Source organism: Mandrillus leucophaeus, unplaced genomic scaffold (assembly GCF_000951045.1).
Source record: "Mandrillus leucophaeus isolate KB7577 unplaced genomic scaffold, Mleu.le_1.0 Scaffold93, whole genome shotgun sequence".
Lineage (NCBI taxonomy): Eukaryota > Metazoa > Chordata > Mammalia > Primates > Cercopithecidae > Mandrillus > Mandrillus leucophaeus.
Window position 1 is genome coordinate 5,625,996 of NW_012110141.1, and position 12,559 is coordinate 5,638,554.

Below are 12,559 nucleotides of genomic sequence, written 5' to 3' on the forward strand. Positions count from 1 at the left end.
GGAGGGACGGAAAGAAGGAAGGAAGGAAGGAAGGAAGGAAGGAAGGAAGGAAGGAAGGAAGGAAGGAAGGAAGGAAGGAAGGAAGGAAAAAGAAAAGAAAGGAAAGGAAAGAAAGAAAAGCCTGTAATCCCACTCTGGGAAGCTGAGGCAGGCAGATCACCTGAGGTCAGGAATTCAAGACCAGCCTGGCCAACATGGTGAAACCCCATCTCTACTAAAAATACAAAATTAGCCAGGTGTAGTGGCACATGCCTGTAGTCCCAGCTACTCAGGAGGCTGAGGCAGGAGAATAGCTTGAACCCCAGCGTGGGTGACAGAGCAAGACTCCGTCTCAAAAAAAAAAAGAAAAGAAAAGAAAAAAAAAAGATGCTAACTCTAAGGGCTGATGATATGAGTGAAAGAACACATTCCCTTTGGAGAATCAAAAGTGGGGAAATTCAAGCAAGGAACAACAAATAATTTGTATATTCTTACAGTCTTTAAAAAAAAAAAATTACAGAGACATGGTCCCACTATGTTGCCCAGTCCTAACCTTCAGCGATCCTCCCAGTTCAAGCTCCCAAAGCTCTAAGATTATAGGCATGAGCCACCCGGCTCTGCCAACTACCCAGATAAAATTTAACCTGGGCAAGTCTTGGATTCTGTTTTGGTACTCTTGATCTACCCTGCTTTTCTATAGCTATAAAGCACAGAAATAAAGTACCTAACAAATCTAAAATGTTTTCTGAATATGTTTCTTGCATCGAGATACTAAAGCCTGTAGGATTTCATACAAATAATAATATTAATAATAGTAATTCTATCAACAATAATGATAGCTAATAGTTGTTGAGATCCCACATGCATAATAACCTTTCATCAACACAACTGTGAGAGACAGGAGCTATTACATTTATTAGAGATGAAGAAACCAAAGATCAGGGAGTTTGAATAACAGCTAAATATGGTAGAGCCCCAAATTTAAAGCTAATCTAATTCCAGAGCCCAATTTCTTCCAAAGTCTCCATATTATACTTTCCAAGAATCAAAACAAGCAGGTTAAGAACAAATTTTTAAAAACCTCATGGAGGCAAAAACAATTCCTACCCCAAATTTCACATTTTTGCCAACAAAACAAATTCCCCTAAGAGCGATTAAGAAATATTTTTTCATATAAAATTTCAGTAATGCACCCACGCCTGTAATCCCAGCACTTTGGGAGGCTGAGATCGACAGATTGCTTGAGGTCAGGAGTTGCCAGCCGGGCCAACATGGTGAAATTCTGTCTCTAGTAGAAATACAAAAAAATGAGCCAGGTGTGGTGGCACGCACGTGTAATCCCAGCTACTTGGGAGCCTGAGGCAGGAGAACTGCTTGAAACCGGGAGGTAGAGTCTGCAGTGAGTGGAGACCCCACCACTGCACTCCAGCCTGGGTAATAGAACAAGACTCCATCTCAAAAAAAAAAAAAAAAAAAAAAAAAATTCAGGAATGCTTTAAAAACAGATGACTAACCAGGTATGGTCGCTCACACCTGTAATCCCAGTACTTTGGGAAGCCGAGGCGGGTGGATCACTAGGTCAGGAGTTCAAGACCAGCCTGGCCAAGATGGTGAAACCCTGTCTCTACTAAAAATACAAAAATTAGCCAGGCGTGGTGGCCACCTGTAATACTAACTATTTGCGAGGCTGAGGCAGAGAATTGCTTGAACCTGGGAGGCGGAGCTTGCAGTGAGCCAAGATCATGCCACTGCACTTTAGACTGGACGACAGAGTGAGACTCCGTCTCCAAAAAAAAAAAAACCAGATGACTACTAGACAAATAAATTTTGACTTGAAAGATCACTAAAATTTGTTTCTTTCTGTTAATTTCTTTTTAAAGCCAGAAGGTTAGATGGGGAAGATTTGTATTACTCACTAACACATTTTTTCTTGGCTTTAAAAGAAAATCCTGTTTCAGATTATCTCCTATTAGCACTACTGAATGGGAAACATAAAAAAAAGTTCATTCTCTGATTCCTGAAGAAAATTGTCCACCTCTTCCAGAAAGTAAGAGTCACTGAGAACATGAGACATGAACAATATCTTACGATAGCTAGAACATACCATCTTTCAGAAATGACTTGTTATCACTAATGTGGAAACGTAAATAACATTTCCTACAAAGGAAACGTTGACTAGAAGTCTGTCAGTAATTATCCTCTGTCTAGAATACCAGCTATTTGGGAGGCTGAGGCAGAGAATTTCTTGAACCTGGGAGGCAGAGGTTGCAGTGAGCCAAGATCACGCCACTGAACTCCAGCTTGGGTGACAGAGTTAGACCCTGTCTCAAAAAAAAAAAGAGAAAAAAAAAGATGACTGCTTTTTTTTTTAGTGATACTGGAGGCGGTACCACTAAACTCCACTTACAGGACAAAATTCCTGCTAAGAAACACTTCTTACCCACCACCTATGCTTTTTGGCAGAGGCAAAGAAACAGCAGTCATCTTGGAGACAGAAAGCTGGGGCTTGATTCCAGCTTCCTCATCCCTAATAGATCATCTCTTCACTCCAAGCCCAGAAGATTGTTTCTAGACTAGAGAATGGTCTATTCTAGTTACAGCACACCCAACTCAGCTTTGTTCTAAAACAAGCTTGTCCAACTCACAGCCCGCGAGCCACATGTGGCCCAGGACAGCTTTGAATGAAGCCCAACACAAATTCATAAACTTTCTTAAAACATTATGATATTTTGTTTTTAGTCCTTCAGCCATCATTAGTGTTACTGTATTTTATGTGTGGCCCAAGACAATTCTTTTTCTTCCAATGTGGTCCAGGGAAGCCAAAAGGTTGGAGACCTCTGTTCTAAAAGATTACTGGATTTTGTTCTGAAAGATTAAGCGCAGTAGGAAAACTGTAAGTTTCAACTAGTTGAGAAATCTAACCAGGTTGATTGTCATTTGAACATAATACTATTCTAAAAAAAAAAATCTGTCATAATACTTATCAGTGTCTTACAAGAATATAAACTCTACTTGCCTACCTTCGATCCATTCACTATAAGCTGTCACAGAGAACTTCTGGCCATCCACGGTATAAAATTCTCTTTGGGCAAGAGCCTTCCCGCCACTGCTATGATTTTCATAGTTTCTCACAGATTCATTGCAAGAAGTGCTTCCACCATCAATGACACCAACTAAAGCCCAAGCTTGCCTAGAAGGAAAAAGAGCATGTGCATTTGATTACTTGTCATGGTATTCACAAAATCCCTGACAAAGATGTTATTACAGAGTGCCGTGTAATTCTCATATTTTGTTTTTGTCAATCCCTAATGGTTTTTCTATATGAGGTTGCAATTCCAAACCTTGACTGCACCTAGTTTTCCTAGAAGGAAATGCACCTAGTTTTTAAATACTTGTTTGTCCAGCTCTGTAATAGGTGAAAGACCGATGACTACAATTTCAATTAATCATTGACTTACTTCCTCAATACCCATCCATATCACACATAACTTTCTGGCCAAAATCCATTTACCTTCTTTTAAAACGATTATCACCTGCTCTCTTTTAAACTATCCATTCTATTAATACAACGTTCTCAAAAATCTAATTGCATAATAGAATTACCTAGGGAGTTTGAAAAATATATCAACGCACAGACCCCATCCCAGATAAAGGGAATCATGTTAATTGCAAAAGGTTGGGTCCAGCATTTGTATGTTTGTAATAATTTATTTTTATTTTTTGGAGACAGGGTCTTACTGTTTTTAAAGTTCCCAGGTGACTTGATCGTGCAGTTAAGGCTTGAAAACCACTGAGTTTGGGCAGTGGTTCTCAAACTTCAGTATGCATCAGGATCAACAGGAGAAAGGAAGGGCGTGCTGAATTAGATTGCTGGCCCCACTCTCTCCGTTTCTGAGGTGGAACCAGAGAATTTGTATTTCTAACAGGTTACCAAATTATGTTAATGCTGCTGGTCAGGGCACCATACCTTGAAAACCCCTAAATTAGAGACCAGAGGTTAGAGTAGTAATCATTATCCTTCTTCCTGACATAATTGATCTAAGGAGCACCCTTCGTGTCAAGATTTTTTAAAGTCCCCAGGTATGCAGGCAAGGTTGAGAACTGAGTTAGACTTTTTTTTTTCAGATGGAGTTTCACTCTTGTTGCCCAGGCTGGAGAACAATGGCGCAATCTTGGCTCACCGCAACCTCCTGCCTTACGGGTTCAAGCGATTCTCCCACCTCAGCCTCCCGAGTAGCTGGGATTACAGGCATGCGCCACCGCGCCCGGCTAATTTTGTACTTTTAGTAGAGACGGGGTTTCTCCATGTTGGTCAGGCTGGTCTCAAGCTCCCCACCTCAGGTGATCAGCCTGCCTCGGCCTCCCAAAGTGCTGATATTAAAAGCGTGAGCCACCGCAGCCAGCAGAGATTTCTTAACATTCCTAAATTAAATCAAAGCTGTAGAATCACTATCCAACAGATTTTAAATTTTATATACTATATGTCTATTTGTTGAAAGCAACGTGTTTGAAAACACCATTATTTCTTTTTTTTTTTTTTTTTTGAGACAGAGTCTCGCTCTTGTTGCCCAGGCTACAGTGCAATGGTGAGATCTCAGCTCACTGCAACCTCCACCTCTGGGGTTCAAGCAATTCTCCTGCCTCAGCCTCCCAAGTAGCTGGGATTACAGGTGCCCACCACCACACCAAGCTAATTTTTGTATTTTTAATTTTTAGTAGAGACAGGGTTTCACCACATTGGCCGGGCTGGTCTCGCACTCCTGACCTCAGGTGATCTGACCTCCTCAGCCTCCTAAAGTGCTTGGATTACAAGCATAAGCCACCGCACCTGGCCTAAAAACACCATTATTTCTGATACTAAATATCTGAGAGACATGCTCAAACTTGTGACCAAAAGCAATCAACACAGAGGGACAATTTTTAAAAACCAGAAAATCTGCTTTAAGACTCCTGGTTTAAAACATGAAAAGAAAAATGTCAACTTCCTACTCTAGAAAAAAAATAACAAATGTAATCTGTGTCTGACAGATGGCTGGATATTCACAGATAAAAGTTAACCAAAGCATGCCTACACCCTTACAAATTCCACAGCCGCCCCTGTATGGATTAGCTACCCTTTGCACACCAATGCTTTGTAGCTTTATTTATCCGCTTGATATAGCAGAAAGAATCAAATAAAGAATGTCTCAATATATTATCTCCTATTTGAGAGAAGAAAAGAGAGGAAGAATATCACAGGCTTCCTTCCTTTGCCAGGACTGCCTCAGCAACTATCAAACAATGTTCTTTCTCTCCTATTGACATTATCTCCAAAACACTCCTACTTCCCTCCTCCACTTGAGGGAAAATTTCAACGCACCAGAACATTATCTTCAAAGGCCTATGTGTTTATGTACATTGGAGATAACGTCAATGCAATGGAACGCTGGCAAAAGATCACAACTCTAATTCCTCTATGAAATCAAGAGCAATATTTTAAAAGGAATTTAGAAACCAGCAGGGAGAGGAACCTCAGAAAGTCAAAATGGTCACAGCTAACGATCATGCAAACCTAGAAACAACAATAGCATGAAGAAATAGAAGTTGTAATCCCTGGTATTACTGGATAATGAAACAAAGTAGGTCTGTAACTTTGAAAAGATCATGCTTCCACTCCTAGGTTTATATATTATAGAAATATATGCACATGTACATTAAGGGATGGATCAAGGAACATTTAGGGAAGCAATTTTATAACAGGTCCAAACTGGAAAGCCACTCAGATGGCCACCAATAAATAAACTGTGGTATATTCAAACAACAGAAAATAAACAGCAAAGAAAATGAGCCTCGGCCGGGCACACGGCTTATGCCTGTAATCGCAGAAATTTGGGAGGCTGAGATGGGAGGATCACTTGAGGCCAGGAGTTTTAGATCAGCCTGGTCAATAGAGTGAGACCCCATCTCTATTTAAAATCAAAAAAAAAAAAAAGAAAAGAAAAGAAAAGAAAATGAGGCAGCACTACATGCAACAATATGAATAGCATTCAATGATGTAACACTGTGCAAAGAAGCCGGACACAAAATATAATATATTGTCAGCTTCCATTTATATAAAGTTGAAAAACAGGCAAACCTAAACTTTAGTAGATCCCAAAATTCAGAAGCATGGCTTCCTTTGGTGGGGAAGAGAGTGATGAATGCATAGCAGAGTCGGGGAAGGGAACTTCTGGGCTGCTGGCAATGTCCTATTTCTTGACCTGGGTAGTGGTTACACAGGCATCACATTGCGGCAACTCATTCAGCTCTACATTCTTACTTTTTTGTTTGTGTATCATATTTCAAAAACAAAAAGAAAAAAAAAAAAAACAAGAAACCCTTTGAGGTTTTGCACATGGAATTCCCTAGGTCTGAAAAAGCTTCCTTCTCCACTGTCTACACAGCACACTCCTGAACTTCCTTCAGGTCTCTTGCCTTTGGGGAGCCTGTACTGATTCACTAGGCCAATTTAGAGGCTGCTTCTATTAATACTGACACTCCCATTACACCCTGTAACTGCAGCATATCTCACTGTAGGATCATCATCTATTTAGGTCTCTGTTTATCCACTAGATTAACCAAGGGCTCTGAGACAGTGTCCTTTCATCTAAGCATCCATGGGTATCCAGCACTTAGCATCTCCTAAATATCCCCTACATGAATAAAAGGTATTTCTAAAATGTTACAGACTGTTTTTCTTCACTAATTTTTGTCTTTCTAGCCTGCTCTAGAATTGCTATAGGTAATACCCCATTCCAACAATCTACCATCACAGGAAAAAACAGTAACTAGATTATTATGGCATGTGGGTTTTGAGGTCCTCTTACTTTTTCCACCACAGATATTCCCTGACTTTACTAAGAGCATTCAGCAGAATTAAAAGCTTCTATTTTTTAAATGAAATGTTAGGCCAGCTACTTCCCCTAGACTCAGAACTGCATTAGGAAATCATGGTTAATTAGAATATGGCACAAGAACGCTGGGCGCGGTGGTTCACGCCTATAAAGTCAATGTTTTGGGAGGGTGAGGCGGGAGGGTCACTTGAGCAAAGGAATTTGAGACCAGCCTGGGCAACAAAGTGACACCCCCCACCTACAAAAAGTTTAAAAATGAGACAGGTGGGGCAGCAACTGTTTGTAGTCTCAGCTACTTGGGAGGCTGAGATGGAAGTATCACTGGAGCCCGGGAGGTTGCGGCTGCAGTGAGCTACGACTGCACCGCTACGCTCCAGCTCAGGCAACAGAGCAAGACCCTGTCTCTAAAAATAAAAATAAAAGGAATAGGGTACGAGAACCATAAATAGCAGAAATGAATTCCACTATCTGGATGAATTTCCTAGCCCTTTAACTTTTTCCTTCCTCATATATGCCAGGGGTCCACAGACCTGTGCCAGTCAAACATGCAGATTCCAATCAGCCTGCAAAGGAGTCAGAAAAAAGAAAGAAAAAGAAAAACAGCATATTCTACCCCCTCAGGCTTTTAAGACAGGTTTAGAACTTAGCATGAAATTCTGCCCTAACCTTTAAACTCATAAGTTGCCTCAATTAGCCTGAGTTTCATATGATCTTCAGAAGGTAATGAAAGGAGGAAGTATCTTCAGAGACAAAGTATCCTTAAACTGCCTGACTGTTTTTCAGTACCACGCTTCTGCTCTCAACTTTTCACAAGCCTGGCACTCCAGTTCACAAAGGGCTTCGTAAACCAAAGCCAAGGAAAACAGCTTTTGTATGCGGTGTCCTATCCTCCAGCCCCATGTCTCAAAGCTACCAGACATGCAGATGGTACAGTGGCCCTTCTGATGCCTGAGTCATGCTGTGGCTGTGGCTTCTTTCCCCACCCTCACTCTCTTCTCACACAGACACGGGCAAGAAGGTGTGCCTACCTGTAGCCCAGTCCTCGGATCAGTTCACTTCCCAACCGTTCCTGGATCATCTGGATGGTTCCTTGTAAGAGGCTTTTAGCGGCTGAATCCCCGACAGCTATGGCAACAATCCGACCTGGATCCTGGAATCTCAGAAACTCCTGAAGCCGCCTGCTCTCATTGTGGTATTCGTGGGTATCAAACCTCTCACTTTCCAAAATTTTGGCCGTGTCTTGGTCAATGACCCTCACATTGAGGCCCCGGGAAAAGTCCTTTTCAAAGGTGTAGGACCCAAAGGGCAAGCCTGAGGAATTCAGGGTCCTTGCCAACAACGTCCACGATGTCTTCCGTGCCCCGTGTAACTCCAGTGTCCCGCCAGCTTCCACACCAATAAACTTTTTGCCAAATATTGGCATACTTTCACCTTCATCTGACTTGCCATACAAGGTAATTGTCGCTTTGGATTTATAGCGGCATTTTTCTGCTCCAATATGAAGCGCCCCACCATCCTGGATCAGGATGTAATGAGTCCTCAGAGTAATATTTCTGGATCCATCTTTATTGTCCCCAAATACAAGCAGTCCTGCAGGGAATACCAACTTGTAAGCCAACTTCTAAATCATCTTTCTGAGATGCAAGGAAATAGATTTCACCTTAAGGTAAAGTACACTTCCGCAATTAAGTCAGAAAAAAGAATTCACTAAGGATCTGCTTAGAAAACTAAAGGAAAAAATGAAAAGTTCATATCTTAATATACTCTCAATGCCTATGACTGTAAATTTCAACCCATTCACTTTACAGGTTAAATCATTTCTCTTAAAATTACCTAAGAGCCTACAAATCTGAATCTTATTTTTGTATATGTTTACTCATGTTAACTCTCTCATCACTCTCAGAATTGTGACAAAAATTTAGCTCTGAGAGATCACCTCTCTGGAACTGTTTCCTTGGCTATAAATCAGGGGTCTTGATTTGAGTGATACCTAAGGTCTAAGCTCTTCAATTCTATGGTTATCTCTGGATAAATTCTCTGGTTTTATCTCAGGAACTTTCCAAATATCCATGGTTGGAGCGACAACCACAAACTAAAGGCTATTCTGCCTCAAAATAGTTTTCTACATAAGGAACATCAAATATCCCCCACATTAAAGAGCAACCTTGCAGTTCCCATAGGTAGGAACCATTACCTACCTCCATCCTGAATGACTATAGAATGCACGGTGGCGTCTGAGGTCAGACGGAGCATATCTCCCTCCTTGATAACAACTTGCTTTGCAGAATCTTGTCCTGGATCCCAGTTCCTGAGACGAGGATTTTGATCTGGGCAATTTTCTATAAACACATTGATATTCCATCCAACCCATTAAAATGCAAGAATAATATAACCAACTCTAAGCACGACCACTATTTACTGCAGATCTGCAAGAAATGTGCTAACATATGTTGATTTCCTGCCATTAGAATGGAAATCCCACGCCTTCCCACCAGCAGAGAACTGTCTTACCCTTTAATTTCTCATCACATTTCCATTTTGAAGTATTACCACAAAACTAAATTGCTAGCATCTAGTTCAGGACAAACTTCACCAAAAAAAAAAAAAAAAGTTCCCCTGAATCATCTACTCTGGAAATAAACCAATAGTAAGAGGCAAAATTATACATTCTCCTGGGATTCACACTAGAAAGCTGTTTTAGAAAAGAAAATATGTTCACAACATCCTGGTAAATCAAAAACGAAAATTGCTAAATACGTTGATCAGGTCTTCACAATTTCTTTCCTGTACATGGTGAACAATGGAGTAGGTGCTGATAGCACCTCTCTCCAAGACTGAGAAACATCGCTATCTTCAGCCATGTGCACCCTCCCACCAAAATGAAAGAGGCAAGTGGCTAAAGACATAACTTCTCATTTTCAGAGATGAGGAAATCACAGGTTAGAGAAACCAAAGGTTACTTAGCAAGCTCAGTGATATGCAAGTTTCCCCTTTTAGAAAATGAGATTATTTACTTGTAGTGTTCCTTTACTGGAATTAGAACTTGCCTCTTGAATAGGTATTATAATAACAAAAATATAAATGTATTTAATTAAAATAGTCATAGCTATTTAATGCATGAAACCTTTAAGGTCTGCCATAATTTTGAAGAGGGGAGAAAAAAAAAATCACGCCTTCAATTCTGATCAACTAATGGCCAAGTATTTGTGGAGCATCAATTTATCCACTCTGTACCAGATATTTTAAAATTTATAAGGCATAGAATCAGCTCACATTTCCTCAGAGTTTATATTCAAGCTTTGGAGGGAAAAAACACCAAGTATGAAATAATGAAATGCTGAACAATATGGTAGTGGGTCGAGGTTCAAAAGACCTCAGGCAAAGGAGGCATGGGGCTGGAGTAACTGAGGCAGCTTCATGACACGAGACCTGGACACCAAAGGATGGGCAGTATTTAAATAAAAGGATCATGAGAACGCTAGTAAGACAAGTATCCCTTGAGATCCAAGTAGTCCATTTGGTTGCTCAGAATTCCAAGGTGCCTGTATTTAAACTGAGCAAAGGTAGGAATAAGCAAGATATGCTTGAAAACCATATAAAGAAATTCCTTTCGTTAAGGTGGAAGGTACATGTTTAGGAATAACATGAGAAAAAGTAGAGAGGTAGGGTGCTGCAGAAAGGTATTATTCTATACAGAAAAATATGATTCCTCATTTTGAACTTACATAACACTAAGGCAAACATCTTCCTGTTTCTGAGCTCTTAGGTTTACGCTTTCTCTTACTAACCACAGCTAAAATTAGTCTCTCCAGTTATATCCTTGGCAATTATTTCATGGAATTAGTTTTTCTCACAGCAGTATCATAACTGTTGATATTTAATGCTTCTGATAAGTCAATGAGTATCACTATTATACTAAAAACAATCTTTAAGCTTTTCTTCCCATCAAAGAAACAAAAAAACTCTTAAATTTGTTTTAGCTTAATAATGAGGATTCCTTAAACTTTTCTTCTACCTCCCTTTTCCCATAAAACATCTAGATGAAATTCTCCATAGTGTTATAACAAGCACTGTACCCAGCTACAAAGAAGGAAATCCAGTCTTTTGAGATCTGGAGCCTACTTCAATGGTTATATAATTTCTCTTAATTGTTTTTAATTATTCCCCAGGAGAGCATGCTTCATTAGAACCATCACCAAAAATTCCCGTCTATTTCCTTCCAGTAAAATGCACTTAATGAGAAAATGTGTGGTCTGTACAAAGCACTGAAAAATAGCTCAGCCAGCCCCACCTTCCCAGCTACCCACTTGTAGAGCAGTGAGTGTATTATCAAAGTTATGTAACAGCAATAACCACAGTCAAGCTGACCCTGAAATATTTTAGCATACCAGATCTTTCCACTGATGATCTGCACTTATACTGCCAAAATGTGAAACTAAAGAATGTTGATTCAAGGAACCATATTAGCAATGCCCTGTTTTAGATGGACTATGAAAACACCAATCAAAGCCATAGACTTCAGCTCTGATTTCCCACTAGTCTAGCATCCCTTTACTGCAGAATAGTTGGGAAGTATGAATCAGCACAGTGAACTTGGTTATTATGAATCAGCATAGAGAACTTGGTTATTCTGCTGGGAAAAGGAGAGAGGAAGTCATATTGCATGTGATGGAAATCAATGTTATAAGTTCATAATGTGGTCTACTAGTTTGGTCCATAAGGATATTAATGTGCATGTCTCTCTCATTGGAGGTTTATTTTCTTAGAAGTACTAGCACTACCTCTCCCAGAACCTTAAAATGTTTAAAATCCCTTAAAAGCACCCAGGAAAACTAAATAATAAAATATTTGTAAGTCTTATAAGTAGTAAAATCCCTCTGAACAGTTATAGCCACTTAAGGAAGAATTTAACTTGACAAAAATCTGTTGTAGACTTTGTTTACAAATGCAGACAAATATGGTACCCAGTCCAGGCTATTAAGAGTCTGCTTCTCTCTTCATAGCCCTGAGCCCTTTGATTTTAGACAGATGGATGGTATTCTTTTATGAGGTAATTCTTTGTTGGTATTCTATTAAGGCTGACTGGCAACCAACTTCTTCAAAACTTTTCAAAATATTGATATATCATTAACTTGAAAAGAAAATACCATTTAAAAAATTAAAATCTCCCTGCATAATATTTAACTATGAAGTAATGATTGATTTTTAGATAAAGGTGTCAGAACTTACACATCCTAAAGGATACTTTCCTTCCAGGATACATATTGTTACTCAAAAATATTTGAAGTTTTTCCTTTGGAACTGCTTCCCAAGCCCACTTCAAGCCACAAACACAAATCTTATTATTTTTAGTCACTTACTTAAAAAAAAAAAAAATCTAATATAGTTCACTATATTTATGACCAAAAAAAAACTTGCGGCCGGGTGCGGTGGCTCACACCTGTAATCCCAGCACTTTGAGAGGCCAAGGTGGGCAGATCACCTGAGGTCAGGAGTTCGAGACCAGCCTGATCAACATGGTGAAACCCTGTCTCTACTAAAAATACAAAAATTAGCCGGATGTGGTGGCACTTGGTTATAGTCCCAGCTACTCAGGAGGCTGAGGCATGAGAATCATTTGAACCCGGGGGGCGGAGGTTGCAGTGAGCCAAGATCACACCACTGCACTCCAGCCAGGACAACAGAGCAAGACTCTGCCTTAAAAAAAA

General features: G+C 39.9%; 1 protein-coding gene across 3 annotated transcripts in view; it reads right to left on the reverse strand.

Annotated features, from left to right (window-relative positions):
- The window catches only part of TMEM2 (transmembrane protein 2), a 142,489-nt gene that overhangs the window by 54,325 nt on the left and 75,605 nt on the right, over window positions 1–12,559 (reverse strand). For all 3 annotated transcript variants that reach the window (XM_011970187.1, XM_011970188.1, XM_011970186.1), the window contains 3 exons: window positions 9,050–9,190; window positions 7,880–8,441; window positions 3,000–3,169 (listed from right to left, as the gene is read on the reverse strand). In XM_011970187.1, coding sequence (XP_011825577.1) covers window positions 3,000–3,169; window positions 7,880–8,441; window positions 9,050–9,190 — 873 coding nt within the window. The remainder of the gene's footprint in view (window positions 1–2,999; window positions 3,170–7,879; window positions 8,442–9,049; window positions 9,191–12,559) is intronic.